The following is a 26,894-nucleotide window of genomic DNA, read 5'->3' on the forward strand; positions in this document are numbered from 1 at the left end:
ACTGTTTCTTATAATAACATTAATCAGGTAATGTGTAGAGTAGTGTTACAGTGAGAGAGAGCGCATTAATTATATCTCTTGATAATGGACTTTTTGAGCAGCTTGTCATCATTCACTGAAGCTCTGGCTGCAGTCCAAGGAAATTGCTATTGCCAATCCCTTCTTTGAAAAAGAATGCTGGGCCCATATAGATTGAGAATGCAGACTAGTAAGGCCATAGTGAACTGTGGGAAAGTAAGACAAAGAAAATTAAAACTTATGATCTTGTATTTGGACAGACATGCTATAGGTAGATAAGAAACCAGGAACATTACTTACAGCAAGGTCACAAAATGGGGAAATGGAAGACATTACAAGTTTCAGTACACAAGTCAGTAAAGTAGACCTTTCAGTACACCCCTATTCAAAAGAGTATACAGTTACAGTTGCATGACACCCACATGTATTTCTCTAGTGACTAAAGTAGGGCTGTACTGTTCAAAATGTATGTGGATATAAATAGAATCCAGATTAATTTGATTAAAGCAAGACTTAGTATTTTTACCTTAAACATACAGTGTCAAGGATTTTCAATGAGACCATTCATTCATCTGCTGTAACCACTTCATCCTGTTTCGTGGTGGTGTATGGAGTCTGCTTGGATTCACTGGGTGTAAGATAGAAATACGCCCCAGCACCAGAGCATCACACACTCACCCATTCACTCACCCACTCATACCTGTGGACAATTTAATTCATTCATTCGTCATCTGTAACCGCTTATCCAGTTCAGGGTCTCTGTGGGTCCGAAGCCTGCGTGGAATCATTAGGAGCAAGACAGGAATACACCCTGGAGGGGGCGCCAGTCCTTCGTAGGGTGACACATTCACATTCACTTACACACTCACATCTATGGACAGTTTCCACCTACCAATGTGTGTTTTTTTATTATTATTATTATTTATTTATTTTTTTTTTACTGTGGAAGGAAACCAGAGCACCCACACACCAACTCCTCACAGACAGTCACCCGGAGCTGGAATCGAACCCACAACCTCCAGGTCCCTGGAGCTGTGTGACTGCGACACTACCTGCTGCGCCAGCGTGCCGCCCCAATAAGTGTCCAATAAAAAAAAAATTCATAAAGACAATATTATAATTAATTTTTATGGATTTGATTTAAAAAAATAATAGTAACTTGTACTTAAAAGCAATGTTCACTATTTCATCAAAAACACTTTTTATTAAATCCAGAGAATATTTCCTCACCATCTGATAGATAGGCAGTATGTTTGCAAATTAAAATGAGGTCTGATTGGGTGTTTAGCCCAAGTGTCAGTAAAGAGCGGGTCTTGGTCCGATATACTAGGCTATTTCTCTCTCTGCTTATGGCACAGAAACGACATCTAGAGATGATTGAGAGACCTCCAAACATTGAAAAGCATGAAAAAATTAGGATTGCTCTATTCCTGCTCTAAAGGTACGTAATATTGACTTATTTCTTCAGATTAAATTCAGATTACTTAATGTGGAAACGATGCCAAATTCAGGAAAATACTAAGTGCATGAAAGTAAACACAGACCAAATGTGACACAAAACTTGAGTTACAAATGAGTTTCGGTGGTGGTTCAATTTGAATAAAAACTATAAAGACTAAACTTTAGCCGCGTACACCCCTCCAGGGTGTATTCCCGCCTTGCGCCCGGTGATTCCAGGTAGGCTCTGGACCCCCCGTGACCCTAATAATGGATGGATGGATGGATTAGTTGGAGCATGAGAAACAGGAAATGTAATCAACTTTTAACTCTAAACTATTAGGAATGGGGCATATTGCTGATTATATAATTTAAAAAAAAACTAAAACAAGTGTCCATCCATCCATTATCTGTAACCGCTTATCCAATTTAGGGTCGTGGGGGGTCCAGAGCCTACCTGGAATCATTGGGCGCAAGGCGGGAATACACCCTGGAGGGGACGCCAGTCCTTCACAAGGCAACACACACACATTCACTCACACACTCACACCTACAGACACTTTCGAGTCGCCAATCCACCTGCGACGTGTGTTTTTGAACTGTGGGAGGAAACCGGAGCACCCGGAGGAAACCCACGGGGAGAAGAACACACCAACTCCTCACAGACAGTCACCCGGAGCGGGAATCGAACCCACAACCTCCAGGTCCCTGGAGCTGTGTGACTGCGACACTACCTGCTCTCTGGCATTCTCTAAATATTTTATTATTGTTGTTATTTTTTTTTTCTTCAGTAATGGATGATAATATCTGATCTGCTCAGAATCAGAAAGAAATGTTGAATGGTCTCTGACTTTTGCACTAGTTTACATTCCTCTTGGTTCAGTATATGAATAGTATATGAATTAAGTTCAGACATTCAGACAAGCTTCTGTTTCGTTTATAGGATTTCCCATTTTGCAGACCAGCCTCAGACACTGTTGTGAAACCTGGTAGAGCACAGCCGCAGAAAAATAAGTGAGATCAAAAGCAAGAAATTAAACATAAACATGTTTAATATTCATGTAATTCAAGCAAATAAATATCTAAAGCTAAAACCACTTGCTAACAGGGTTTGTTTAAGAGAGAATTTGTACATATTCATAAGCAGGACTTTTTGCAGTGGTATCTTTGTACCCCATTTGTTACATTATGACCTATGATTGGAAGTGATTGGGTCCACTGCCCCAAATCAGATACCAGTCTATTTTACTGCAGGGAAATTTCAATTTCCTATCACCAAATATCCAGCTGCTGCTTTCCCTTGTGGTGGCCAGAAGTGCTGATAGCCATTACCATAGACTCTGGTCTCAGGTACATAGTCACTTCAAGCTGATGCTTGTTAAAATTAGCTATTTAGCAAAAGTTAAATGGTAGCAAAAGGAACCTTGTGGAGGAAGTGTCTGGGGGGTGATGTTTTCGAGGCCCTCTTGGAAGGCTGCAGTTTTGTTTTGCACAGATTTTGAGCAGTCAACTCTCTATAATGATAAACACTGAAGGACAGCTAAATGCACAATTCTGAAGTCACAGTTTCTACACAGTTTCATGAACTGTGTTTCTGTCATTCTGTAATTGGCGTCAATCCAAGATTAGGAACTCCACATCAAGTGTTTTTTTTAAACATTAATGCTGATAATTGGTGCTACCATACACTGTGATGTATGAAAATGTTCCTTCAAAGTGTCATTAGATCCTCTGAAAAACAAGGTTTTGTAGGAGTAGATGAACACTTATCAGCCAAAATATTAAAACCCACCTTGTTTCTACACTCATTGTCCATTTGATCAACTCCACTGACCATACTGGTGCACACTAGTTCTACAAAACAAACAAGTCTTTATTTTTGCTATGCATACATTATTAGCCCAATTTCACCCTCAACTGTCAGAACCCCCCAACCCCTCTCCCCCACCAAGTTCGTAATTGTAGAAGCATATTATAGCTTCCACAATTACGGACAGTTTTCTATCTGTTGCATTAAACACGTGGTTAGCCCACTTTCTCCACTGTTCTTCAATGGTCAGGATGCCAGTAACACTAATGTGGTGGTGGTGGTGCTAAGTGTGTGTCGTGCTGGTACAAGTGGATCAGACACCGCAGTACTGCTGGATATTTGTACCACCACATCTCAGGGTCCTGAGTTGCCTCTCATCACTGTCTCTGAGGAGTTCAGAGTGTGTCCTCCCTGTGTCTGTATGGGTTTCCTCCAATAACAGTCCAATAACACATAGGAATCACAATTGTACACTGAGATTGTACTTGAAATCTGTACTTATAAACTCTTAATTGTTGATATATGGTGTGAATGTGAAAGTAAAAAGGCACTGGATTAATAACATTTATTTGCATTACCTCAAATGCGTTTGCATCTCATTTCTGTTACTGCACTGCTCTCTGAATCTTAATTGTATGACACATCAAGTGGCAGTTCTCCTTAAAATTAATACCATTATGGAACAAGGAAAAGACATTTATTGTGAAGGGCATCAGGCAATCATGAACTGGAATGATCATAGCTGCTAGCTTCATTTAATCATCTACGATTATTCAGAGAGAGGTACAATAACATAGTCAACACTACGTATGTAAAAAATTGAGACACAAACGCATGCAAGTTAATGTGAATGAACATTTCACAAAGATTGTGTGTAGAGTTCAAATTTGCCTTCCTACTTTAACATCCTCAACATGTTCAGAGTGTAAGATACCAATTTCAGCCTACACTATATTGTTGTAATTCTGTCAGCAGTGCAGTAAAACTGGCAAAACTTTGCACTTACCAAACTGAACCACAAAAGGTTGATCTGAATTAATGTAAAGTGCAAAATGAAGGCAGAATGCAAACTGGATTAACTCAGATTCCAATAACTCACTTTCCACTTTAATGCATTTACATATACATTTTCAAATCATTTTACAAATACAAAAGAGTTTGTCTTAAGTCTAACTCCATTAAAGTGTAGTAGGCCTGTGTGGGAATTTTATATCAGTATTATTACTAACTTTTTTATTGGCATTAAGGTTAAAGTAACATAAAGGTGCTAAAAATATTTTTGAACACACAGCAACGCATTTCTGTAAGACCTTCTGGGATAAAAAAAAATGCCCTAAATATAATGTAAATAGATGAGGAAGGGTCTGCACATTTTAGGCCACATAAGCTAAGCTAGCGTACGGGACTTGCAGGGTACAGCTGGAAATGACGGCGGGCGTTAGGACCACGCGGACAGGCAGCGGGAGGAGCACCGCAGCCACAACCGTTGTGAAGAAAGGCGAAGGGGAAACGGGGGCTAAATGAAAACACTTCTATCTGCTTCTTTCTGTGGGATTTCGCTGCAAGTAGATCCGCGTACGCTGACCAGAGCAATGTTCCGGAGACATTTGTGATCCATTCTTCAGGTAACGTGTCCTTTTATTCGCCCTCCTCCCTCCCCTTCTTGTTTTCCGTGTGGACTGGGCGACTGTTAACTGAGAGGCTGCTCTCATTGTGCTCAGTGAGGATGCGGCTCTCTCTCTCTCAGCCCGGACTAGGCCCACACTACCGCCTTAAACTCTTCTGTGTTACCCCTTTACCACTGTTACAGGGTCTAAAACACAGCCCTGCTGCCCCGTGCGTGCTGAGTAAAAACATGAGAACCTTACAAAACCGTTTCTGTGTGAGTACTGTTAGTGTGGTGGCAGTGGTCTGTCATGTTTCTCTACATTGTGTCCTCTCAGTTTCTATCCTTAATATTCTCTCTCTCTCTCTCTCTCTCTCTCTCTCTCTCTCTCTCTCTCTCTCTCTCTCTCTCTCTCTCTGTGTGTGTGTGTGTGTGTGTGAAAGAATTGACCGCCGCGTGGACAGAGAGAAAGAGAGGCCTGCTGCCTGTTTGGTCCATTAACCTTCTCTTTAAACCATACTTTTTTAAAAATGAAACTAGTTTCTGAATCTAAACACGCTTACTTGTTAGAACCCTAAATGTCCCTGTCATTGTGCTAGGCCTATCTCCGCCGGCTGTAGAGAAGTGTGTCAGGGGGAGTTTTACTGAGTGTGTCTCGTCCTCTTCTGTGTTGTAGTCCCACGTTGCTCCCTTAAACCCATAGGCTCGACTGCACCATATTAAAATGACCTCGTTGTTTCTACAAACATTGTCCACTTTATCAGCTCCACTGACCAGACAGGAGCACTTTAGTTAGACTGTAGTCCATCTGTTGCCCTTTATACTTTGTTTGCCCTTTTCACTCTGTTCTTCAATGGTAAGGAGTCCCTCAGGACCACCATGGAACAGGTATGATTTTGGTGATGGGTCATTCTCAGCACTGCAGTGACACTGACGTGCTGGGGTGTTAATGTGGGCTGTGCTGGTATGAGGGGATCAGACACACTGATGGAGTTTTAAACCGTGCCCACTCACCAAGACCTGTTGGTCCAACATGTAGTTGTAAAGTCAGACATTAGCTCATCTGATGCGGAACGGTTTGTGTTGGTCATCCTCTAGTCTTTCAAAGTCAGCGGTCACTGGATATTTTGGTTTGATGACACTGAGGTTTTTAAAACCTCAAGCAGCACTGCTGTGTCTGATCATTACATGTAATGTCATGGCATTGTTTCTGCAGTGCTGGGGATGATCCCCCACCCAAATCATACTTGCTCTGTTGTGGTCTTGCAGTGGGGGCCTGAGCATTGAAGAACAGTTCTTATTAAAATTATAATTATTATGTAATAAACAACGTCCTTAATGTATTATACATATGTAAATGAAGCAAAAGTTATATTGTTTATTGTTTAAGTGCACTTAACAATAAGAATCTTGGAATACAAATCATTGCAGCAAGCAGTTTTTATGAAGTATAATTTTTGTAAATGTGATGCTTATGATATACAGTATCTTTGAAACATATTTTGATGTGTATCGTTTTTCTGGAAAATGCCCTGCCATATTGTGGTATGCTGTTTTTGCCTTATCACTTCCCTCCTTTCCTTGTTGTTGTTTTGACTGTAGCACATCAAGATCACCATGTACATTAGAGAATGAGTTAGGGCAGACATTGAACCCCCCCCCCCTTTATTTACATACACCAGACCATCTTTGTGGTTTGTTGCTTTTTTGGAGCCACAGGTTTAAGCTACCATTCACTCCCTTCTTTTTCATAGAGAATCATAAGACAGTAGGCAGGGGCTGTTTGTCCCTGTGTCGAAAACCTCTGGCATGTGACCCAGCCTGGTATATTTGCTTGTTGCTTGAAGATGCTGATGGTATTTTCTTTTTTCAACCCTCCACAATTTATTTCTTTTTTTTTCTCGTCCATCAGTCTGTGAAAGGACTTTGAGTTCCCCCAGGTTATGTTGACGCAGTAATATGCAGAATCTCAGGAATGCTGTTTGAAATTTGCTTAGACACACTTAGGCTTTTTGTGCTCGTCAGTGCCTGGCTGGCGAGTCTTTGGAGCCAGGGTGAGTCAGGATGAAGGGACTAGGCTTAAAATGTCAAACAGAAAGAGATCCTGGTGTTGATCTTGTAGTCCTTCTTTTGCTTTTGGCTTTGGTAGAGTTTTGTAGGGTTTGCACGGAATTAGTGTGTATCTGCGTTCACTCTCAGCACCAATATCCGTGCATCCCTATGCTAATCCTTATACATCAGCTTCTGGGGTACTCTGTTGCATTACATTGGATTATTATATAAGGCTCTAAACAGGGCACACCCTGTGCAAATAAAGCATGTTTTAATCTTGATTTGGTGGTTGCAGACTAAACCTAGGCTTGGGCTGAGGTTCGGTTTCATCAGCCGTCATTTAGCGTATAGTGTGAGAGGGGATGTGACGTCTGATTAACTGACCAAACGTATTCTTGCATTTTAAAGATCTCTCAAGCCAATTTACTGACATTACAATCTCAAGAACAGCTGTGTATATGCCATACACACATGCACCCCTTTTCTGGACCCTAAATTCAGTGAGTGCTAAAGCTGACAGAGAGCTGCAGTAAAGTGGTTGGAGGTGAAAACACAGGAAGAGAGAAAGGCAGACACAAAGGCAACAAGCAAACCACTGCTGAAGGTACTGCAAAAATTGAGCACAATTATTGCGATTCTTTGACACACCGAGACCTAGAAACACAGAGAGCTGCTCATTTGACTGCTGTGTCTGACCACTCCCAGCTCTGTGTTGGTTTTGGTGCGGAAGGGAAGGCAGCATGGCAGAATAAACACAGGCTCTTGGCGCTTCTAGTGTTAAATATAGCAGTAGTCAAGGCTAATATACATTTATTTATTTATTTATTTTTGTGAACTTTACACACTTAAGCCCTATTCGGAAGCTGTAGTAATGTAATTTTTCCACAAGAAGTCAGTAATGTTTATGGTGGATTGTCACTGGATAAGAAATCGCAGTGAAAATAAGAGATGGGAGGAGCTACTCCATTCATGCACTGCAGTCACACAGTGTGGAACAGACACAACAGAGTTACTGGAGTTTTTAGGCTGTCAGAACTGTTCTGAGATCAGCTCTCTCACCTAAAGCATACAGTCCTAAACGACTTTATCTTCTAGTCCTTAACAGATAACGTGTGAAAAAGGTGTCAATTTTTTATTAATCTTTCACACAATTATTTTAACCAATATTATGAACCGTTTAACGGTAAAGACACACATTCATAACATGTATGGAGGCTACTAGTGAGGACAAAATGTACAGGTCATTTTGTGGATTTCAGCGTGTTGTGTTGTTCAGTCGCTGAGCTTTTACTTAAACTGTATATTTCACTAAATGCCTCCTTCAGCTCCTATGTTCTCGATTAAACCTGCGAAAAATACATTTTCCCCAGGATATGACGCAGTGTTAACCCACGTTTCAATTCGGATGGGATTAATATCACCTGGGGTCATTTTTACAGCTGGTTTTACAGTAGGTAAAAGGCTCAGGAATCTTTCCACAAATGGGAGCGCACACTCCTAAAAAATGACTGAAATGGTCTATTAAAACAACTGAGACACTGGTAATAATTACTTTACCCCCACATCCACAGGTAAAACTAATTCCATTCAAATAGGGCTTTAATAATGATTTCATTCTTATAAAACACACAACACAGAATTTACATCATTAATCCACACTTTGACAAATTACCACAATGATGAATAAAACAAACAAAGGTGAAAATATCACACACACACAAAGTGAGCAGAAAATGTTTTAAAACTTATTTGTAGATTTGTGTTAATTGCAGTGAAGTTCAAGCTTGCTCAAAGTTTACATAACTTCATTATTTAGGCTAATTTCCACTTGGTCATAATGATCATGCTGTAATGTAAATTGTGGAGAATTCTTTTTGGGATTTCATAACTGTGTTGGGGAACTCTCATCGTGCTCTTGTTGCCCAATATTTATACACTTGTCCCCTCAATATAGAAATCATGTTTGCTTCCATTGATAATATTATGCACTGAATTATTCACCCTCCAGCTTTTCCTATAGACTACACACATCACTGCCTCCAAACTAGTTAATGATGTTGTAGTGCCAGTGCATGGTTCAGTGCTCCTTGTGGTGGCCTGCATTTGTAAACACAAAACTAATTTTACACTCATGCAGATGAACCTGCTTCTGGAATTTATAATAGAATCCCCCTTGAGAAGCCCCAGCAGTAGACAGGGGGTTCCAGGTTTCTCTGGTGTAAGGCATGTGTTTCTAATCTGACAAATAATTTACCTCCTCTTAACAGGAGTCCATATTTTAACAGAATCCGCCGGTTCTTTCTCTCTTGTGTATCTTCCTTTATAGAGGGTGTGTCACTACAGTTTGCATCGTAGTATTTTCCACTGTCTGGATAGTACATCACATTTTTCCCCTTAGCCTCAAGGTTGGGCAGTGTAAAGATATTTATCGCATCAACATGCTCTGCAGAGTTCATCATGGACATCCTCAGTTCATAATTTACTTGTGTAGTGCAGCACAGCATATGAAAAACTATACGAAAATGTGACTGCTATTTCTTTTCACAATGATTCAACCTTAGAATTGATATTTAGAAGCATTTTGTGTATTTTGTCTAAAAGTATTTCTATGTTTTGCCTATATATATTTATGTATGTATGTATGTATGTATGCATATATGTGTGTGTGTGTGTGTGTGTGTGAGAGAGATGCACTGTCTCCTCCCTCAACATCCACGGTTGAGTCACGTTTTGGCAAACACCCAATTGCACAAGACACTTTTAAACGAACATGGTCAGAGGAAAGAAGGAAAGAATACCATCATCTTGCCCTGCCACATGACACTGATTTGCATTGAATGGGGCTGGCCCCTGCTGCCAGACCTAGAATGATGAATGATGAGAGAGAGAGAGAGAGAGAGAGAGAGAGAGAGAACGCAGGAGTGTGAGTGGGTGGGTGGAGGCCCCAGGGCCTGGTGGACCATGTGACCCCCAGTTAGGGTATTGGGTTCATTCAGTTGCCGCTAACTGGCTGGCTGCCAGCTATGCAGGCATTTATCCTCCCCCCCTCCCGAGTAGCATGGAGTCCGCTGGTATTGCAAAGGGTTGCTTGTGTTTAAGGGTAGGTCAGTGTTTTGGTTTCAGGTCCGTCATGCTTTATTACTGCCTTGATGCCTGCTGTTTTCTCTCCTCTTGCTTTCACTTTCCATTTCTCTCCATTCTGTTCTGTCCATCTCTGCATTCCTGTCTCTATTTATTTAGACCGCCTGGCACACATACACACACACACACACATGCACAGCTTCTCTCTCTCTCTCGCGCTGTGCACACATGATATTTGTAGTTGTTGAGTAATGTGAGTGAGAATATATGGTGGTGTAAGACTACAAGCAGATAGTTGAGAGGCCACATAATAAAGGGAAAAATAAATATATATATATATATATATATATATTATTAAAACACATTATTAATATTCCAATATACATTATTTACAGCATTTCTTTATTTTCTTGCCAATTTTTCTGTAGCGTTTATATTGTCCGTATTAATATTATTAATAATAAAATAATATTATTAATTAAAATATTGTCAAAAATTAAGAAATATATGGTGATGCAAGGTTTTTTTCCCCCATTTTTACCAGCCTTATATCTGCTTGAATCTCATATTGAGTTGCCTCTCTTTATACTTGACAAAAATGATTTTTGGCTTGTGCTAGGTAAAGCAATTTCTAAGAAAGACTAGAAATTATTGTGGTGATATTTTAAACATCACACCTTTGTATCAGATTTATGAGACATTGAAAAATGCATATTTTCTTATTTCTCTGCACCCGTTGTTTATTTAACCTCGTCTTAGCACTCTCACGTATATGTGGGTCCGGTGCTGTGATCGGAAAGAGTCAGACAAAGAGGTGAGACAATTGTAAAGTGAACTCTATGCAAGAGAGCAGAAAACCAGAACGACTCATTTTATCCCGTTTTCAGGCCACAAAAAGCTGATTGGGTTGTGTCATACCACAGGCTGTGGGTTCGTAGGCTTCACATTCCACAAAGTAATTTTCACGTGCACTGGAGTTGTGATTTTTTTTTAAATATGTCCCCTTTAAACACCCATCTTTTTTTTTATATATCAAAGAACTTTTTTTGGCGTCTTTTATTTGGAAGGTGTTGTGATGAAGGCTGTAAGTAACCACTTCCACAGACCCAAACATTTCAGACTCTTTCTCTCTGTGATTAACATTTAAGGTTTTTGTGCCTTACTCTGTGTCCCCCACCAGTAGAGGGTCAGCATGACGTAGGCTCTCCCCATTCCAAACTAATGACTTCCTGTGAGGGGGCTGCCACTCAACACATTTGTGTTTATTTATGTTTGTGCCAGGCATTGAAGTCTTCCTCTTCTAGCTAAGGAAATAGTGTACTGTGGAATATGGGCTCCATTTAGCTTCTGTGCTGAACTAACAACTGATTTTTGTACACTAGGACTCCCCCAATTACATGATATTATCAAGCTGGAAGGGTGAAACCAAGTATTTGCATCCTCTGCAACCTGTGAAGTACCACCATGTATTTGTAAAATACAGCTAACTCAATAATCTTGGACTGCTCAGCACGCTTGGAGGAGAAGGCCAACATTCAATTGTTTTATGTTAGAAAACAGATCCTTGTGATGGGTAACGCTGTGCTGAGAGACTGAAGGAAAGTAGTGGTTAGAGAGAAAATTGTTCAGTCTTAGACTCCTGTACACGGATGAATGAAGCATTGCCAAGGATTGTGCTTATTGTTTCTTGAGAATAGGCCGAATGAGTAGACTGCTGAGTTGTGCCATTCATGCTCCCAGAGCCAGCATTTTCTAGTCATGTTTAAACACTGACAGTAATGCCTATTTAATAAAAGTTACTATTACTTTTACTACTACTACTACTATCACTACTAATTCTGCTAATGATAGTAAGTTTGTATATCGTTTATATGAATCATGCTCCTCAGTCTCTTACTTTTTAGTCTTCCGGGAAAACATTTTCAGTGGTCTAGGGATCTAGAAGCAAATTAAAAAGTAGAGTGAACATAAACATTGATTTCTGAAGTCAGTGATTTATTCCAGAGGTTGAATTTATTTTGATCTCATCTTGTCTTTGGGGATTAAGAGGGGAGTTGTGATGTTTTTTAAACCACAGCCAAGCCTCTAACATATGTGATTAAAGCTTCATAGAATTGGCACATTTCAACATGTAATGTTTTTAATTCTTAATTTGTTAATTGAAACAACTTAAAGGCAACTTAGATAATTCTGGAGAACTACTGTTCTCACAGCAAAACAACCCCCCACCCTCACCCCCAAAGTTTGTGTTAATTAAGAAGCATGTTTTAAGGTGGAATATGTTTGAGTAAGAAGCTGGCTGTAGCTTGTTTGTTGCTAAAGTTTAACTTGCCTGTAAGTTTTTATTCACTGTTTGAATTACAACAGAAACTTATTGGCTTGGAACTTGAGCTTTAAAATTTTGTACGTGTTAACTATCATGCAGTTGGCAGTCTCCTGAATTTGGAGTTTGTTCTTCTTTAATTAAAGTAACTATAACAGCGCAACTAAGTCAATATATCTACCTATGGAGCGGGAATAGAGCAAAATGCTCCTCTCTTTTCATGCTTTTTCCACCAAGGCGGAGGGGAACAGAAGGCTTGAGCTAACTTGGACAGAGACCCTTTTTTCCTCCTTTTACAGAGCCAGGGCTGCTTACAAACACTGGATCTATTTCCAGTGTGTAAGCAGGACCAGAGAGCTAGTAAATGGGGAGGAAATATTCCCTTAATTTTATAAGAAGTGTATTGGAATCATGAACATTGCCTCTAAAACTGTTCATCTGTTCATCACAGTGACATATTAAGATGTTGACAAGATTGGTTCCCTAGGTTTGTGATGTAAGAAGCCCCAGCTGTTTGAATCCCCCTGTTTGAGACTGTCACTGACACTGCAGTTTCAAAGTGGGAGTGCCTAGCTGTTAATTTGATTCTTATGTCACTCATGATCAACCTTCTAGTGTATAAACACCACTGCATGGGATTGGTACCAAGGTTAAACCAATGATTTTCAGTGGAGTTTTGGATATTTTGATGAAACCCAAGCAAGATTAAAAGAGACGGACATGTAAGGATTGCATTATAATTACTGTAGGTAATAATAGGTAGCTGGTGTGTTCTATGTTGTGTATGTTGATATAGAATTGGGCAGACTACGAAATAAATTTGTGTTTTTGAAACCGTTTGAATATATTTCATGGCCGATTTGGTCTTTTGGGAAATTTTTGGTCATATTTATATACATATTAATAAACACCATTTTGTACATTTATTTCAGGAAAGCCTTCACTATAAACACAAATTCTTCATAATCAGCAACTTAAGTGTTATTACATTATTAATGCAAAAAAAAAATAGAATATTATAGGTTGATCTGACACTTGCTCAGTTTTCACAGCCATACACACCTTCCATTACAGTAGAAGGATTATTATAAAAGCTGCCCTGTAATTGAAGGCATTTAAAAATAACAAGGTTCAGTATTTTGACAGAATGTGAACTGGCACAACAGTGATTGGTCTGCATACACAACAGGGCTACATACACAACTGTGTCCGGTTTAATGGGAGACATGACAAGCCCCAGGCTCTCTTTATATGTCACTAATTTTCTGCCTGTCAATAGCCCCGCTGCTTCCTGTTGCTGGTGAGCACAGATGGAAGCAGGGGGTTTGTGAGCTGTTTCCTGGACTGGACATTATAGCATTGATTTCTGTTTAAGCTGTGAAATGGCTAATCATCTAATTTTGGGCTTTTGTAATAAAGTGTGTGGTAAGGCTAATGTTCATATTCTGGGTTGTGCTCCCACAGGTAACCATTGAGAAGAGGCTCCTTGCCCTGGCACAAGTAAAGGAGGCTGCAGGGTTTGGAGCTGGTGCTCTCCCTCTGAGTCGCCGGCTAGACAGAGCTTCTCCCTCTGGCCAGCATGACGGACGTGGTGATCGTGAAGGAAGGATGGCTCCACAAACGAGGTTTGCCCAATTTTATGGCTGTCTTTGTGGAATATACAAATAGACGTGATTCTCTCCTGTGGGTTATAGGCCAGTGTTTCATATTTGTATTTTAAATTCACAAGCTGTGCCTAGCTCCCACTACACCTTTAAATAACTGTTATGGTTTGGTTCATGCAAACTAGGTCCTCAAATGTAACAGAAGTTAGGACTGCCGTGTGGGACACAAACTGGGTAATAAGTGCTTGTCTGGTTTGTTCTGGTATTGTGAAGGTCTAGTCAGGTTTGTGAAGGAAACGTGTGTTTGTGTGTTGAGAATTACAATGTAAATTCTAGAAAAGACATACCAAGGTTCCTTTTTCGATTCATATTTTGCTTTCATCCATTTTTATGCTTATATTTATGATCTGCATCTTGGCCCTCTGAAAAGATTTACTGTTTGGCTTTCACATGTCCAGAAGTATGTCTAAAATTAAGATGAGCAAGCAAAATAACATTTAGGAACATCAAAAAAATCAGACTCAAATAAATAAAAATCAAATTGAGATATTGATATCTGTAACAAACTCAAAACTCCTTTGGGAAATTATGAAATGTAAAACTAATTGTTGGAAGTTTCGCAAGTGGAATGATTGCCTTGACATTAGCTGTGTACTTGCCGTCGCCCGATTCTCCTCTTAATGATGCACCATATATTTTCACTAGGAGACAGATCTGGACTGCAGGTAGGCCCGTCAAACATATCCATTATTTGTCTACAAAGTCTGTAGACATAGAGATGCATGTGAAGAATGAGGTGTCTCGTTGTCTTGCTGAAATAACCATGCGCTTCCTAGGAATACACGTCACCTTGATGACCGCATATGTCTCTCTAAACCATAAGCATGTGTGGCACTAAAACCAAAGGAAACACAATATATTCTAGAAATCCAACCACTTACCCAGCAAGTAATGTCTAAAACTAAATGATGGTACAATTTCCTGTGCAACCAATTTAGCACATGTTCTCATTTTAATCATTTCATTGTTAGAAATAATATTGTCTGCAAAGGAAACTGCACCATCACCCAGTTTTGAAACAATACTTGCTGGTTCAGTGGTTGCATTTCTAGTATATGTTGCGTTTCCTTTGGTTTTAGTGCAACAAGTGCTTTTGGTTTACCCTGTCTGCTCATTGATTGACTTTGATAACATGAGACAGATGTGTAGTGTTTAATTCTATTGAGAGAGATAGAGCGTGGGAGAGAAAGAGGAAGTGAACATGGCTGATGTGTCAAAGTGGAGTCAGTAAATACAGCCTCTCAATAGGCCTCCCTTAAAAAACACACACATGACACAGATACAGTTGCAGAGAAGTCTGGATCATCCTTTTGATAAAGCATCATGAGTTCGAGCTTCCGTTAGCTTTCTCCAAGTGCGCACCTAAACTTGTGTTTTCTTCTGAATTAATTGAAGAATACATGTTTTTTTCTCAGATAAATTTATGCGTGGTTATTTTGAAGCTGATGTATTAGTTTAATATTGTATGTTCTTAATTATACAAATCTGACCTAGTCCTGGGCCTAAGTAAAGCACAAACCATTTTAATCTGCTGCAAGAGGAGTCCTGGGGTTATATTCATGCTGTTGCCAAAATGGCATAATTTGTTTTTCTGTTCCATTTTGTAGAAGTTTGTGTGCTTCTTTCACTATTAAATGTATGCAAAGGTTGTATTCTTGGTGTGGTGCGTTGTTTTTATTTTTATTTTTTTCCCATCGTACACGCAATCTTACAGAGAATAACATACAGATCGATAAGCACTTAGTATTTAGAGAAAGCTCCAATCCAGACTTATTGACACATTAAACATCGGATGGACAGGGCCGATCCACTTCCCAACTCAGGTTCCAATCCGCAGCTTGCGCTGGACCGTTAAGTCCCGTAACCGATTCTGTATCGCTCACATTTACAATTGTCACCCGCATGAGGGTCGCAGCGGCACATACACAGCCACAAAGAGCTGCAGTGACTTGGTTGGAGGTAACTTGCTCCACTTTGGATTGAGAGAAACACCGAAGGAGAGGGAAGAGTAGGTGAGGCAAAACACAGGCGAGAGCTGTAACTGACTTCCAAAACCAACATGGCGCTTAGAGCTGGTTGCTGCAGTTATTCAGTCACAGAGGCACTCAGCGCTTCTAGTGTTAATTGTGTCACTGGTCAAGATGTTCCTTATTGATTTTTCTATTTCTACATTAAATGTCATATTAGCTGGCAGGCATTTGCTTCTTATTCTCAATTTTTCTTATTTAAATGTTTATTCCCAACTTAAATGGGTCAATTTACAAGGCTTATATTGGCGTTGTTATATTGGTGTTATCACTACACTGTAGTCTACACTGGGGCGGCATGGTGGCGCAGCATGTAGTGTCACAGTCACACAGCTCCAGGGACCCCACTCGTTCGTTTCCCACTCCGGGTGACTGTCTGGGAGGAGTTGGTGTGTTCTCCCCATGTCTGCGTGGGTTTCCTCTGGGTGCTCCAGTATCCTCCCACAGTCCAAAAACACACGTTGGTAGGTGAATTGGCGACTCCAAAGTGTCCGTAGGTGTGAGTGTGTGAGTGAATGTGTATGTGCGTCTGTGTTGCCCTATGAAGGACTGGCGCCCCCTCCAGGGTGTATTCCCGCCTTGCGCCCAATGATTCCTGGACCCACCGCGACCCTGAACTCGATAAGCGGTTACAGATAATGAATGAATGAATGGTCTACACTGTTTGCGTTGTTAATTGCACTACCATGAGATTTTTCTATATCAATTTCTAATTTTTATACTTCTACTTGCTATATTATTTTATATTCTGTTATCCTTATTTTTATTTTTTACACTTGTTTGTGAACCAGTTACTGGATTTGCTTTTGTATTTCCACTGTTTCTATAAACACTCCAAGTGCAAAAAATAAATACATACATCAATTTTCTGTGAGTCAGTTAAAAGATTTTGGTGTCAGGAATCATATGTTTCTACGAGCCGTTTGGATGTCTCCCTTATTGTGATGTCATAATAAGGAAATATGCATAGCACCACCCTGACACCACCCCTCACCTGTGTAAACATGGGATAGGTGGGGTGTGGCCAGCAATACTTTATTTCCATAAAAGTGACATTCGGAAAGGGACTGAAACTTGCAAGATTAGAGCTGGTGAGATCTCTTTATGTGAGAGTGATTTTGCGCAAAGAACTTCATGAATATGTTTTGTATAGCCCATAGACCTATTCTAACTTGTTTAAAAAGAGGTATAATATGTCCCTTTTAAAAATTGCCTCTAGGATCAATGCAGTATCTATCTATTTGCCAGCTTCTTATTTGTATTTTTTTTTTTTTCATTTTTGTACATTAAAAAGGTAGAGGTTAGCTTTTGAAAAACGAGTCTTATTCCTCAGTTTTTGTTAACAATACACAGACCATGAAATTTACTCCTTTAATTTTATTTTTGTTCGTAGACTTTTTTAAGTGTAAAACACACAAAACACAGACTTCACACCTTTAATCTGCACTTGAGTCTGTTTTTTCTGTTACTGGAAGTTCTAACACTGAGGCGGAATAAAAAAAAATGTTAAAAGGGGTTGTGGTGAAATAAGGTGAATACAGTCACATAGATAGTAAGCCATGGAGGAACATGCATATAACCCAATGTTGAGTACTTGGGGGTGGGGGGGTGGGTGACCAAGTGAGCAAATAACATTAGCTGTTACTTTTACTGCAATGTCGTTTGTTTGGAGATGTTTAACCTCAGTGAACAGCAGGGGCTAACTGACAGAGACACCACCAGGCAGTAGACTCTCACTGAGGTATTCCAGAAAGGTCCAGAAAACTCAAAAAATGTATAGGGACTACAGAGAAGTTGCCCAACTTTATTATACTTTATGACCAACCACTATAGAGGAATATGTATGGTTTCGCAGCATGTTGAAGCACTTAGAGCCCAGGTATAATATGCAGATATATAAAATGCAGAACACTGGCCTGACAACATGGTGGTAAATGTGAGGCTTAGGTGTTAATCTCAAGGATTTATTATTACCATTGTGACTTCATAATCATTTTAACATTGCAGATAGTATGTGATCGTTTTTGTGCAACAGAAGTAGAACTGTAACAAGATTAAATTTCTTTGGAATGCGTTTAAATTTGTGTATATTTTTTGCTTTTCTAATATTATTAAATGCTCACTGGTCTATTTCACCCTCATGGTGTAATCTAATCACGAAGACAACAACATTAATGATTAATATTAAAGTAAAAGTTAAATATAGAATCGAAATTTGTATCAACAGTTGTGTATTGCAATAGGATCAGAACTGGTAAAATGTGGATCGGCCCATTACTATTAGCACTTGTTTATTTTGTTTTCAGAATGGTTAGATGGGGGCACAAACTGAATAAATGTTTGACAGTATACACTATAACTGATGTTCTGTCCATGAAATGGAGAGCATTCAGGTATGACTTACTCAGAGAAAGATCATCTTGAACAGCAGATAAAGCCACAAAGCTAATCATTCTAATCTAATATGATAAGACTGTATATTGCTTGGATATTGTTCCAAGCCTGTCTGTTGTTTCTAAGACCATCAGGGTCACAGAATTCATGAGATACTCTCCAGTAACAGTGATCTCTTTCACAGAGTGCGTTCCCAGTGAAAACTTCTGCGTAACACTGACGCCATGGCTGCTTCTGAAACAATGCTCTGAATCAATGTCAGTTTGGCCTTTTCTCCTCTCTACTGCACACAGCTTTTGTGGCATGGGTAAGCAGAAGAGGAAAACCTGGTGTGACGTCAGCCAACTGTCTGGTTTAGCAGAGCAGGAAGTAGTGGGCTGGTGCCTAGGGGCGGAGCTTGGCCCTCAGTGAGGAGGAGACAGTTGTTTAGGTCTGTGCTGCTGATAGTCAGCAGACCGTTCCATTCACATTTTTCGCTCAGTCTGAGAAGCCCACCAACTCACCGGAAGAGTGTGTATTCACCTGTTCAGTTACAAAGACGTGTGGCACGCTCTGTGACGATAAATTACAGGCAGATGGAATGCCACAGACGTAGGGAATAACATTGTTTCTGATATTAACTAATAGATTATAGAGCTTTTGTTTAATAAAAAAAATTTTTTATAAACCTTCATTTATTGTCATGCAGGGAATTAGGATTGTTACAAGAATTACTTTTTCAACTTATCATACAATATTAGATATTTTCTATATAATAACTTTTGCTGACATTAATATCACCGGTTATGTTTGTTTACATAAGAATAAACATCCCCAGTATTTTAGCCAGTTGTGCTGTTCTGTTCTCTGTTTTCTCTGGCCTCTAGTGCTTTTCTGTTTTTAGCTAATTAGGTTATTTAAAAAGTTCCAATATCTGAATATAGTATATAACAATTATTAGGTTGCACTTTGAAAGTTCATTGCACTTTAAAGAAGTGTAATTGAATTATTATTCATATTATCAGTGGCATAAAATGATCTTAAAACGAAACTTATTTGAGAGTTTCATTAACAAGTTTAAGAATGGATTTTATTCATCATTTAGTTCTGTCTTTTAATGCAGAGAACAAGTTAGTGCACTGTACTGGAAATAATGTGAAGTAGGGATTGCTGGATGTTGTTTGTATGTTCCAGGTTTAAGTTTGGACATACCCTGACAGACTCTGCGCTACTGGTGTGAAAAGTGGATTTAACGTGCCATTTCATTTGCTCAGGCCACTGTGCAAATCCGTTTTGTTCCCATCAATACATTAAATTCAGTATATAAACATTAACCGTAATAATGTCATAATAAGAATGTCCAGATGTGGGCCAAGGATGTGCAAACTTTGCTTAAGGTTATATGGATGTTTTTGAGATTTTGTCTATGGGTATAAGTAACACAGCTGCTGGGATACAAGATAGTATCCGGTAAAATCTGAGGTCTGACAGTACAGAAGGACGTGGTTCACTGTTGCCCTTTCTATCTGTGTCATAGCTGATTATTAATTTTTAATGACAGTGGTTTTGGTGCTCTCTTAGTTAAACCAGAGATTAAAATGAAATGTAGTCAGTGTCCATTTGATTCCTGCAGCTCATGTCACTGAAGAGTCTTGAGTCCGCTCCAGAACAGAGTCATAATTAGTGAATTACTACCACAATCACCTCTTGGTGTCTGCAAATGTATGTTGTTTATTTTTATTAATAAGAGAATAACACGCTTACTTTCACAGACACAAATAAACTCGTGGAACCTAAATATTAGCTGATATATCAGCACACCCAGAACACCACACACACACTCATGCACCCTCACATGCATGTCTCTCTCTTGCTCTCTCTCTCTCCTCGCTCTCTTTCCAAACAACCCTTATTGAATGTTTTGCTGTCATGAAGCCAGCAGCTGTTCCCAGCGAAATGTCATCGGGACGTCTCTGTGTTTTGATTGGAGGGCAAACGTTCCCCTCAGCCAGAGCAAAAGGCCTAGCGGTGAGCTGGCTTTAGTGTCACATCACTGTCAAGTCACCTTTGCCTCAGTCTGCCATTGTGCAGAAGGTGGCTTTAGCATGACATTGTTTCTCCGTGGTCACTTGGCCCTTATCATAAACAATAACAGCTCTCACTTTTCTGAGGAACGTATGACACACTTAGGAGCTGTGTGTGCAACATTTTTGCCTCTGTGTGTTGTTGGAAACATCAGTAAATGCCTATAACAGCAGTATGTTAAAGGTGAACGCACATATGGCTTAAGGAGAGCTTTTTCCAATGGGCATCGCTTGTCACAATATTTCATGAGGTGAAATTACATCCAGATTGACAGAATTAATCTGTTTCATAAAGCCTTTATACATGCCAAGGTAGGTTTGTCAGTTGTTATAAAGGTTTTATGGTGACATTCAAAATTTCAATAAAAAAAAAAACACTTTTTATAGAAGACTGTAAATGGATAAAAAAAAGTGTCTCAGTGCTTAGACTAGGCTTTCTCTCTCTGCTCACTTAAGAAATACAGCATTTTGGAGGTTAGTAGACAACAAATAGACATCCAAAGATATAAAATCGTAAAAACGAGATGAGGATATTGCCCTATTACTGCTCCATGGGTGTTAATTAATAAAAAAATAAAAAATAAATAAATGTGTACATACATACATAGTCCAATATTACTCCACAGGTAATATTGACTTATTATTGTTGTAGATGGAACTGTCACTAAAATTGAGAGAGTGCCAACAGCATGAAAGTCAACACAAACTGAAAGTGTTACAAAACTAAACCACTCAAGTAACAAATGAGTTACTTTTCCGTCAAAAATATGCTGAGCTTCTGAATGTAAACCAACGAGAACAGAGTTTCCCTACAATCGTAGACATTCCATTTAAATGATACCATGTCTAAGTGTTACAGATGTACTCACAGGAAATTCAGTGGTGCTTGACTTTGACTAGCTTTATTTGTGTCCACACCTCAAGGCAACAGTGTGTAGAAAGGAGCAGCTGTGTCCCCAACATTAAACTTCTCGAAAGAAAAATTGCCTGTGTCATAAAGACCACTTATGCTCCATGGAAATGGGCTTCCTGTGGTCCATGTTTCATTTGAGCCACAGCTTACGTCAATCCTGGGTTCCATGACCTAGACACTATCACATGTTCTCCTCAGTACAGCTCTCCCGGAATATCCCTGGCTTTAAACCCTGCCTCCAGTCACTATCTGTGAGGAGATGTCTGTGGTCTGTTCTCCCCGTGTCTGAGTGGGATTCCTCTGGGTGCCCTGGTTTTCGTCCACAGTCTAAAAGCGTGTGTGTGAGTGGCTGGGTGAGTGTTTTATGCCCTGTGGTGGACTGGCACTTTGTCCAGTGTGTGTCCCCTGCCTTGTGCCCAATGATTCCAGGTATGCTCCAGACCCAATGCCACATTGAATAGGATGGAGTGGTTGTTGAAGGTGAATGAATTACTGTGTAAATGTCAGCACTCCTAATTTTCTCTTTTCCGTATTAATATCTACTGTCTGTTTATGATAGATTTTTTTACTCAGCAATATGTTTGTGACTTGTATTTTTTATTTTGCCCAAAAACCTAAACATGCAAAATTAGTTACATTTGTATGGACTTTATTTATTATCACTATATTTCAGTTAACTAAATATACTGCATTGTGTCTACTTGGCTTGACTCGGCTGAGTCTACTTGACTTGCTTTTTAGTGTGTTGTACCTAGTTGGTTTTCCCTTTGCACATTTTTCCCCCAAAATGTAGCAGGGGACATTGCAAAACACGGTCTCTAATGGGAACTGCTGGTTCTGGAATTACAGTGGTGGCAGTCGTTGTTGTTTGGTACTGAAAACTGCTCCGCGTGTACGGTAAGAAAGATCAATAGATTTTCCTTTCCACCAACCCAAGAAACATCTGAACCTTTCAAAAGACCATGGTGTAATTTCCATAAGCTGATGTCATGAGTTGAATATAAACAAATCTGATCTCTATTGTAGCTTGGAGATGTTGCAAATGCCTATATTGTTCTGGATGTCTGCATTTCTCTGCAAGTCTCTCAGGCCAATCAGAGCTCTATGAGTTATACACATCACATTTAATCCCTACTCGACTCACTTGGAACCAGCAGGGACCAGGTTCCAGGGACCAAATTTGCCTAATGGGAAAGCAAAAAAGCCAAGTAGAAGAGTAGGTACCATGCAGTGGAAAAGAGCCATTTGCTAGACTATGATGATTGAACTTGTGGACATGATGTTAAATAATTAGAAAATTAGTCTTAGTTAGACTTGTATTGAACATTAAGCATGTATGTTGTCATATTCAGTAACAATATGATGAAATGGATGTCCTATGTCCAAGCTTGTTGGCACTTTCTCTTGTTTTTCAAATGGTATTGAATCTGTAAAATAGAACACAAGCCCCCCCTCAAAAAAAAACAAAAAAAAAAAACACAAGGTATCAGAACAGTAGAGGTCATTCCATTGGGTGTTGTATCTGCGGTTGATTTTTGGTACGAGCTGTCAGGATAAGTCTTGTATAAGGTTTTAAGGTGTCTCTGCTGGCAAAGATAAACACCGTTTCAGTTACTGTAATCAACACTGTTCTACGTGACCCTGCTTTTTGAAGCAACCAATTCTAGCTCTTGGTTAACATGCCCTAGGCTTGTTAAAAATTGGAATAAAGTCTAGCATGTGAAAAACCATCTGCGACTCTGTGGCTTCTTGCAGAATTTCAGTTTCTAGGTTTGGTTGGTGTGTATCATTGTGTTGGTCAAAGTCAAGTACAGGCTTGTGCGTCTGGCCCTACTTGCTGCAAGGTCATATGATCAGAGCACACCTGTGTGCCATTTTGTGGAAGTCCTGGTGGTTAGTGTGGGCTGATATGCTGTGAGCTTCAGCTTTGAAATATAGCCTTCTCAGTCTTTTGAAGAAAGCCTGGCTCTTGCTTTCCTTCTCTACTAGTAATAGTATTAATATAAAGCGCATTTCTTGCCCCTGGTCATTCACTCAATTCGTATCTCCTTCACACTGTGCCTGTGTGTGTGTTTTTAACCACCTGATTAGCACTGTCCCATGGTGGCACAGTTCTAAACAGCTGCTAGATCCACCCCCCATCTCTCTCTCTCACACACACACACACTTTATTTTGACCATTTTTACCTCACCACATCTTGTGCATTTTAAATAATTATCTTAATCCTCACGAAAAGCATTTTGTGTAGAGTTGACATTTACATCTGTCTGCTCCTGTGAGACCTAGACCCTCTTTGCATGTATCCTTACCTCAGTGACTGATCTGACAGGATGTGGCACACAAAATTATCAGGAAAAGTAGCAGGCGTAGTTGAGAAGTGCTGACTGGGTTTAAAGCTGCAGTGCCGTGGAGGGTAGCGGCAGTGCTGGATGTAGGCTTCCCGCATGCACAGCGCTCTGTCTGGTGTCTGGAGGCCAGCAGGGTCCCTGGGCCTCGGGTGATAGCAGACAGGCTCCTGCTAAATGTGCTGGAGAGATGTAAATTGCCAGGGTGCAGCTGTCGGGAGAGGGGGAGTCTGGGATGGTTGTGGGTGGTGGAGGGCTTGTTTTCGTGTGTGTGTTCCAGCAGGGCCCACCTCTGTTGCAGTCAGCCTGCTGTGTGCTTACTTTTCTGTGCCGAAACCTCCTGCTCTGCAATTGTGCTGCAAGGCTCGGCTATTTTTCTCTTCCTTTCCTTTTCATCGTCAACATTTCCCTTCATTATTTTACCCCCTCGGCCCCTGACAGGATTTTCCTCACTTCTGTTCTCTTCTCTTTGCCCCTTTTGCACCCCATCTCCCCCCCCCCCCCCTTTGCCAATTGGAAGTCCCAGCTGACTCTCAAGAATGGAGTATGGATACTGCTTCCGACTGCTGTGGCACTTGCCCGCCCCACACATCGATCACCAGCGCTGCTCTCTTCAGCAACCGGTCAGCAACCAGTCTCCATGTACTTTCCGTGGACACTCCACTAGCCTTGGGCAGATAAAGGATGTTATTGAACATCACGATAATTTCAACCAGTGATGATATCACGTACCATTGCTGTTGCCTTTTATTTACCCATTGGCTTATTACAAGCATTCGAAACTGTGGTAGTAAATATTAAGTCTTATATAACAGAAAAGAGACATTAACTGTCATCACCTAGTCCATCTTACCAAGAAACTTGGTCGATTGCTCCGATTGTTTATTTTTAAATTTATTTTAACATCAATTTAACTACACAAATCATTAAGAACAAATTTTTAATAAAAGTAGATCTCAAGCCAAAAAGGTGTGAGCCTAAAGGAATGTCAGCAAGCTCTTCACCTCCAGCTGACATCTCCAGACGATGCCCCCAAATTGTAAGCAGGGGTCTTTTCTCTTCTGCAGTGGAACAGGAGGGGCATCTGCCCAAGATGTCGACAGAATAATGAAGGAGAGCAGCGGATGCTTGCACCCTTACAACACTGGATATAGCAAAGGATCCTCATGGAATGGATAATCAAACTAAACTTTGTGTTTAAGGAAACAGAAATTAAACATTTTTTTGGACAATTTTACATGAAACGATTTCTCACACCTTTGGGCACAAGAGTAAATAAACAAATCCACTCGAGTTAGAAAACACAGGATGTTTATTGGCCTAGATCACATTCAGCAGGAAAACTGCCAGAATTGCGCATGCGTCAAAAATGGGCCCAAATCATAATTTTGCTTTTCACACGTGTTGCTGGTGTACGAGGCTACACTGATGACGGGAAGCAAATTGCGGCATATTAGGCTCCACTCACACGTGTGGTACTTCGTGAATGATTTTTTAACATGGTATTACTATGATATGTTTTGAGACAATTATTGTTTGTCTAAATTTACATCATTCCTTAGGCTATCAAAGGTAATGTTGAGTCAAGTGGCAACCCCTCTGTTCAGACATCTCTCCAATATCTCAAATAACAATTTCTCAAACCTGGAGGTGCTTAAGAATTCTGTTGGACCTGCTTCTTGGTTGGCTTCTTCATTAAAAGGCTATTGTGTTATCATAGTTGGTTATAAATCAAGTCTAGTGTGGAATAATGGAGCCTTATTTCTTTGATCAGATTCACAGCGACAGAGAGAGAGGCTGTTGGAAAAATCTGTTCATTTTGTGAATGGGGAACACAATGCATACCACTGCAGTATCACTGCTTAGCAACCACATTTCTCTCTTTCTTCTGGCTTCAGGAAGAATGTCTCAACAATGATGCAAGTTTGATGACAAACAATGTTTCCTACCCTCTGAAAGTTTTAATTGAAATATTATGTTAAGAAAAAGCACAAAATTTGGTATTAAATCATTCAGGTGTTGGCCTTCTATAGTTGTCCTTCACATATTTGTAACCAAAACTAGACCAAGATCGCCCTTTGCTCTACGTAACTCGCAAGTTGATTACGGAATTCCAATTTTTTTTCCTGTTTGTTTATTTGTTTCCTGTGCAGCAGCCCATTTAACTAATCCATGGACCACTTGTTTACTGAAAGGAAAAAGGAGGTGGGGGAGAAATTTGAAACAGAAGAAAAACCCGGGGTGGGGGGTGTGTGTTGGGGGGAGGCTTCACACAGTGTCTCTATGGTAATCAGCAGGTGCCTCTGGCTGCCGAGAAGAAGTGAGGGCTTTCTTATGAGCGTGAGAAAGAGGGGTCGAATCCTCTCCTCATCCTCCTCCCCCAGTTTTTTCCTTCATGTATTCTGTACCCCCCTCCTTTTTTTTCCTGTAGTGGTGGCAGCGCCCACCCCAGCAGCAGTGGCAGAAAAAGGGAAAAAGAAGACGGGAGGGGGGCTGCCAAAGGCTCAGTCCCATCCAGCTGCAGGGGAATGAAAAAAAGAAGCCAACAAAAGACGGGAAGAAAGGAGGAGTGGAGGAGGGAGAGGGACGGAGATGGAGGCAGAACTCCTGGGCAGCCTGAGTTAGACTGTAGATGATAGGGGTATAAATGACTAATTGATTAGATCATGATTGTTTTTTCCAACATGATTTGATTATTTTGGTATGATACAGTTATTTTTAAAGGTACGCTAAGCAAGTACATAACACTGCAATTTGTCTCACACATTTGTCCACACCTTATAGAATAACATTATTATATTTAGTGCTGTCAATCGATTAAAAAAATGAATGGATTGATTAATTAATTAATTGCACAATTTGCACACAGTGTTCCTTTCTAAGGCTGAAGCTTTTAATAATGGTTATTTAAAAGGAAAATAAACTAATCGCAGTGGAACTGCTTTTATATTAGTAGTGTCTATCAGTTAAAACATGTAATAACAACAACAAAATTAAAATGCTAGTAGTTTAGTATGATGTGCATAGAGCTGGACGATACGGCCAAAATTTGTATCACAATATATTTCTTCATTTTGGTCAATACGATGTATTACCGATATTAACAATAAAATAGCCACAGAAAAATATATTTTTATATATTAACATTTTAAAACTAACT

General features: G+C 39.9%; 1 protein-coding gene across 1 annotated transcript in view; it reads left to right on the forward strand.

Annotated features, from left to right (window-relative positions):
- The first annotated feature begins 4,695 nt into the window (after positions 1 to 4,695).
- akt1 (v-akt murine thymoma viral oncogene homolog 1) overlaps positions 4,696 to 26,894 on the forward strand; it is a 64,709-nt gene continuing 42,510 nt past the window's right edge. The window contains exons 1-2 of the mRNA XM_066673454.1: positions 4,696 to 4,890; positions 13,792 to 13,952. Coding sequence (XP_066529551.1) covers positions 13,907 to 13,952 — 46 coding nt within the window. The 5' untranslated portion in view covers positions 4,696 to 4,890; positions 13,792 to 13,906. The remainder of the gene's footprint in view (positions 4,891 to 13,791; positions 13,953 to 26,894) is intronic.

This window comes from Hoplias malabaricus, chromosome 1 (genome assembly GCF_029633855.1).
Source record: "Hoplias malabaricus isolate fHopMal1 chromosome 1, fHopMal1.hap1, whole genome shotgun sequence".
Taxonomy (NCBI): domain Eukaryota; kingdom Metazoa; phylum Chordata; class Actinopteri; order Characiformes; family Erythrinidae; genus Hoplias; species Hoplias malabaricus.